Source organism: Tupaia chinensis, unplaced genomic scaffold (assembly GCF_000334495.1).
Source record: "Tupaia chinensis unplaced genomic scaffold, TupChi_1.0 Scaffold140534_1, whole genome shotgun sequence".
Taxonomy (NCBI): domain Eukaryota; kingdom Metazoa; phylum Chordata; class Mammalia; order Scandentia; family Tupaiidae; genus Tupaia; species Tupaia belangeri.
The window spans coordinates 668,061-674,402 of record NW_006200409.1 but is presented as its reverse complement, the minus strand read 5'-3'; the positions used below and the strand labels follow the sequence as shown (position 1 = coordinate 674,402).

Sequence of the window (6,342 nt, the reverse complement as noted above, 5' to 3'; positions counted from 1 at the left end):
TTTTTTTTACCAGAGAGGGACAGAGGGTGAGAGTGAGAGAGAGAGGAAGTGAGAAAGCAAGCCACCAGATTCAGTACTCGAACCCTGGTCGGCCATGTGGGAGTGTCCAGCGCCTTAACCACCATGCCACCTGCTGGTCCCATTACTTTCTTGTTTTGATTTAAAATATAAGTTCTCTACTAATCTCTTGAACAAAATCAAGCAATAAATAAAACACACTCCCCCGTCCAGAAACAAGGGGGGAAAAAAAGCCCAAAGAGTTATCAGAATTGTTTAAAAGCTCTTGCATATGTAACTCTTTTTTTCCTTAAATCATGGCAGAGTGCGTGCACACATAAGAGCAGAGCGCTCTCCATAGGATCTGGTCATGCCACAGCCCTCTTCCTCCAGGCCTCCAGCCTGTTGATTTTGGATCACTCGCACATGTGGCCAACATACTTCAGGCTGAAGGGCCTGGGGACTCAAACCAGTCACTATATGCAGTCCAGCTTTTCGCGAGCAATGCATTACCACTGCACCAAGGGGCCAGTCCTTCATCCAATAACAATTCAGAATGTATCTCACTTTCTCCTTACTTATTGGTATTTAACATATTTTTCTCAAAATTGATCTTTCAATCAACAGAATATTAGAAGCAATACACTAACGAAGACATGCGGAGAGAGCTGATAGTGGCAGATTATCTGAGTCTGTCAGCTTACCCTGTGAACAAAGGAGAGAGAAAAGAAAAAGTAGACATAGCATTTCATCACTTCTCAGTAAATGGTCCAGTGTTTCACAGATGCCCCAAGCTATTAAAAGGTCCCATTAAGTTATGTTCAGTGTACTCTTACTTGAGATGTGGGAAAGCATTTCATACATTTCTTTCAGCTGGCTTTGGTGGTCTACCACCCTCTAAAGCTGAATGCAAGTGTAGGAATGTGCTTCCTCATTATGACATGTGTTCTTCCTGAGAGAAGGCTCAAGATGAATGAAGACATTTAAGGAAAAATTTAATACTAGAAGGCTTAAAATATATATGTTTATAAGAATTCTATTATGTAGATAACCTGCATATTTAATCCTAGGGGGAGTTTTATGTATTAAAATAGACAAAATGTCTTGGTTTTACATTGAACCTGTAAAGAATATATATGTAGTGTTACTTGTTTCTAAAAAAATTGTGGATTTTTAGTAATTTTGGAGTATTCAATAATTCATCATCTTACCTAGAAAGTCACTACTGATTTTTGCCAAAGTTCACATGCGTTTTCTAGAGAGAGAGAAACAGTGAGAAATCACCCCTGAGGGATGGCCACACCACAATCTTTTCTCTTCCAGTCTCCAGTGCCTTGCATGTTTTTCAAGCAGCCAGGTCTGGTGCTTGAACTGCGTAGTCAGCCGTGTGGGATCAAACTATCACACCACCTGCTAACCTCAATGGTTTCAATAACTATTTGATGACTGAATGACTCTAATCTTCAAAAGATTTTTCCAGTTTCTTACTTGATTTCTTATAGGGTCTTAATAACTTACTTTTTTATTTTCTAGGCAATGAATGGCTTCTTCAAGGACAGATACCATCTGGTGACATAGAGAACATTTCCAGCCAACCAACAATTTCACTTCAGATTCCTGGCAATTGCTTATCACTTGAAGCCGTGATATCTATCAGTGTGTTTCTATATTACTGTAGTGCAGACAGCAGTGCCTGCATGATGAAGGCAGCTTTGTTCAGTCAGCCTTTACAAATAACTGATACGCAGCACAATCACATAGCCCCAATAGAGCTCAGCTTTGTACTTTAGCCAGCCAGCTAGCACCTCGCCACCTTGGCCCCCGGTTCTCCAACCTTACTATGACTGTAACTTATGAAACAAAATTATTTCTGATTCTGGATACAAACACACCCATTCATCTGCTATTAAAATAAACCTATGCTCCTTATTATTTTTAGTATAAACAAATTCCTTCCTTCTGGCTCTATATTAGCTAAGTCATTGACCATGATTTGATACTATGATCGATTATGTTATTTGGCATAAATAAGACTGAAGTTCACACTATAATAGAGAATTTTACCATAAGAAAACTTAGAGTGATGATGATAATACCACATATTTTAACTAACTTTTTCTATCTTTATTAATAGCAGTCAGCATATTCAAGTGTAAATTTCACAGTAACTTCAGACAGAAACTTAAGCTTCAATTCACATGTTTGCAAAGAGACACCTGCCATTCATGGCACATGTTCTGTTTAAGCCTAAAAAAAAAAAAAATTTATCACAGTAGAAGCCTAGAGAATATGTAAGTGGTAAATATCTTTCTTCCATGACTTTCTGAGTTGAGATATTTTTAAAACAGAGTTTTGATCTATTTTTATTATAAATTATTTGTTGTTTTACCATACTGTGATAAATGCCTTATAACTTTATACAGAAAAAGTTGAACATAAAATTTCTGAGGTCATATAGACCCTGTCTTTTAGCTATTTTTCTGAATGAACATTCTTACCAGATATTGAATGAGTGCCCAGAAATGTTTGCTATCCAAAGAGAAAGGTAGACTTAGGGACACATTATTACTACCTGATAAAGAATTTATTGTAATGGCTGAATCTGATATAATGGGTATTTTTTTTTTTGTAAATTTTCATTTCATTTGTAAGCATTGACTGAATATTTGTTGAGTTTTGATTTTATCTTTAGTTTTTCAGTTCTTATATTCCAAATTTAAATTTGATCAACTTATTGACATGTTTTTAAAACCACTTCTAAGCTTCAAAGTGAAATGTTCGGTGTAAAGTACTTTTCATGCTATTAATACATACAGTATATCCTAATGTTACTCTAAAATAATGAGGCCGAAACATACAGGTATTTGATGACAGATTTTTGTTTTGTTTTGTTTTGTTTTTTTTAGGTTTTTTAATCCCAAAAGAAACAGCCACTGAAGATATTAGAGTGGTTTTTTTTTATTATCATAATTTACCTTTTTAGCTATTTAAAAACCTGTTCTTGTTTGTCCTAAAACTGATTCTAGATGTTTGTGATTTAATCCGTATACAAGATTTTAAAAACATCAGGTGAACCATGTAATTTATTTAATACATATTTATGGACTATATGGCATAATATGCTTTGCCCTTTCAAAACAAAGCACTAAATTTGAAGTGTTGTTTTTTAAGCACCACCTTCTGCCTTCCCACTTTTTTTTTTTTTTTTTTTTTTTTTTTGCTATAGGGCATGTGTGCTTGCCAGAAAGTGAGAGACAGAGAGAAAGTGAGAAATCACCCCCCAGGGGGGATGACCACACTGCAATCCCTTCTCTTCCATTCTTCTCTCAGGATCTTGGGCATGCATTACACGTGCCCGGTGTGAATTTAAGCCACCGGGTCCAGGACTCGAACCAAGGTCAACTACATGGGCATCCAGCAACATAGCCATTATGCTAACTGCTGGTCCCTCTTTACACTTTTTTAAAATATAATTTCAAAATATAATGTTTGCTTTATTCATAAGGTTAACTAAATCTCAGAAGAGAATGTATAGGACATGACTTTGATTTAATTAGTAACCTCTGGTGACTACTCTTTAAGAGAAGTATAAATGAAAAATTAAAAGGAATCTTGCATGTAATTACCACAGAAAAATCTTTTCTCTATATAAACAACCAAAAAACATTCTGTAATAAAAGGATGTATATTCTTTTTTATAGAGAATAGACCTTATTATTTTAAAATTTGATTTGATTTGATTATGCTTCATATTTTCAGTTAGGATGAAAATATTTTGGCTCAATCATTTATTTAATGACACAAACAGTTTCACTCTGTAAGAAAAGTATATACTATTTTAACTTGATAATTTGGAAATACCTGATCATGTCTTTCACTATAATACACAAATAGTCACATGCATATTATATATTTTTTTGTACATTTAAAAATACAGAAATGTTGGTAGGATTCATTTTTCCTTTCTCCAGGTAGAGTTTTAGGTTATATTTTTCTTGACTTTCAAAGAACAGTCTTAAATTTAAAAACAATGGGGAGAGGGTTGGGCAGTGGTATGGTGATTAAGGCAGCTGGATCCCACATGGCCAACTGTGTGCTTTGAGACCCAGATCTACTGCTTGAAAAATACACCATCGTGTGTGCATACAAGCCCAAACTCTTGAAAGGAGAAATGGAGGAGGTGGGATTGCACAGTGACCATCCCCCTTGACCATCGTGTGTGCATACAAGCCCAAACTCTTAAAAGGAGAAATGGAGGAGGTGGAATTGCACAGTGACCATCCCCCATGGGGGTCATTTTCTCACTTTCCCTCTCTCTGTCTCTCTCCAGCAAACACACATACCCTCTGGCAAATTTTACAAAAGCAGTTTGATTGAACACACTTTCACTGCCAGTCTGCATTATTTATGCTGGATTTTTTTTTTATTCACACTATATAAATAGGTTCTAGAATTTATGACTAACAAAAATCTCTTATATGAGAGTAAGCACTAGAAAGATTGTGTTGTTTAAAACTTTTCTTGTGCCTGCTCTGTAACCTGGTGGTTAAGGCAGCTGGATTCCATGTGGCCAACCGTGTGGCTCAAGTTCCAAGCCCAATACCTTGAGAAACACACCAGGTGCGTGTACGTGAATGGTCAAAATCCTGAAAAGAGAGAGAGATGGAGGAAAAAGGACTATAGTGAGGCCATTCCTCATGGAGGAGTCGGGGGGGGTTCCTCTCCCTCTCTTCCTCTCTATCTCTGGTGAATACACGTACTCTCTAACAAAAAGAAAAAAGGAAGGAAGGAAGAGAGAAAGAAAGAAAAAAAAATTCTTGGTCCATGTCTGCCTTCTGTTTCTTATAAAGACTTATGTGTAATTTTTTGTAGCTTTTGCTTTTCTTGTTGCATAAATTATTCTGTCCAATATAATTTAAAAAGAGTACAATTTTAGTGTAAGTCCCCTAAATCAAAATGCCAGTAGTGTGACATTACACAGTTCGACATACACCTGAAATCTTTGCCCTAAGTTATTCCAATGGTTGTCACCATCTATTCCTCTTCCCTTTGTGGTATCATTTCACAAATGATAGAATTTTTTTCTAAATTTATATTCAGGATTGATAATGATTTCAGTAAGAATTTTGCTTATTGTGAATATTCTGACTCAAACAAATATTTAACCCATTCAAAAGAGAAAACCTTGCAGTTTAATCATCCAAAAATATAACTTTGGCAAAGTTCAATGACTGTGAAAAACAATCTTCTCAGCTATTTTACTATATTTAGTTATAATATTATCAAGCCCTCAGGAAGCTATAATTCTCAACACAGCCAAAAATGTTTTATGTAAGCAGATAAATGTTTGTGTGTGTATGTATGTATAAACATGCACACAAAGATTAAGAATTACATAGGTCTCTTTTAGGCAGTATACTTTTGAGATACCACTGAGAGAAGTTATTCTTTGCTTGTTTTTCCATAGTTAGAAAAGAAGATACTAAAAATATACATCTCTGTTATGATATTCTTCTCTGCTTGTACAAAATTTACTATTAATTTATATCTGCCAAATAAAGAGAGTTTAGCCCTTGTATTTGGGATCATGCTTAAGAACAATCATCCGAAACTGAATTTCATGGTTCACAGTAATATAAAAGTAGGTGCAGAGAAAATAGTCAACAACGATTCTCCTGAATGATGGAATTATGGATGTTTTAAATTCTGCTTCTCTCTATCTTATTTTTTAGAGAGGCATGTTTTATTTTTTAAACTAGAAGAAAAAACTATGAAGACTTTTTAAGGATTTAAAATTGACTGAATCATTAAGCACTTAAATTTGATAACGTCTAAGTCATTTTTGTTACCAAAGTTCACAGCATAGTTCGGAGTCCTTTAATCTACTCATTCTCTTAGGTATGTAATTTGGTGAAAATAGAAATAATTACAACTTTTTTCTTCTGGTGCTTTTATTGTATAGTGTTGATTAAGAACATAGACTTTCCAGTAATGTGCATTCTAATCGTATAAAATGGGGCTCATGTGCCTGCTTGGTGGGGTTGCTGTAAGTAAAGCGTTTAGCATTTAGAAGTTAATGAAACTGCTGGTTATTGGCTTAATAATAATAATATCTTAGGATTTGATATTTTCTTTTCAAATACAGTTTATGAAGGAAAATATTGCTCAACCAACTGCTTGATATGTTCATATTCTTCGTAGAGTTGGAGTTTAGGAAAAAAAATACAGTTTTTTAATAGAGTATATTGTCATTTTTTGACCAATATTATAAAGAAAGCATACCTACAATTTTATTAAATTTTTTTTTAAACTCTTCTGGATCTAAGTAATAAACTTTCTTTGAAG

General features: G+C 34.6%; 1 protein-coding gene across 2 annotated transcripts in view; it reads left to right on the top strand.

Annotated features, from left to right (window-relative positions):
• The window catches only part of NHLRC2 (NHL repeat containing 2), a 62,371-nt gene extending 59,415 nt beyond the window's left edge, over positions 1–2,956 (top strand). For both annotated transcript variants that reach the window (XM_006162764.3, XM_027766073.1), the window contains one exon: positions 1,531–2,956. In XM_006162764.3, the coding sequence (XP_006162826.1) occupies positions 1,531–1,787 (257 nt within the window). In that variant the 3' untranslated portion in view covers positions 1,788–2,956. The remainder of the gene's footprint in view (positions 1–1,530) is intronic.
• The last annotated feature ends 3,386 nt before the right edge of the window (positions 2,957–6,342 follow it).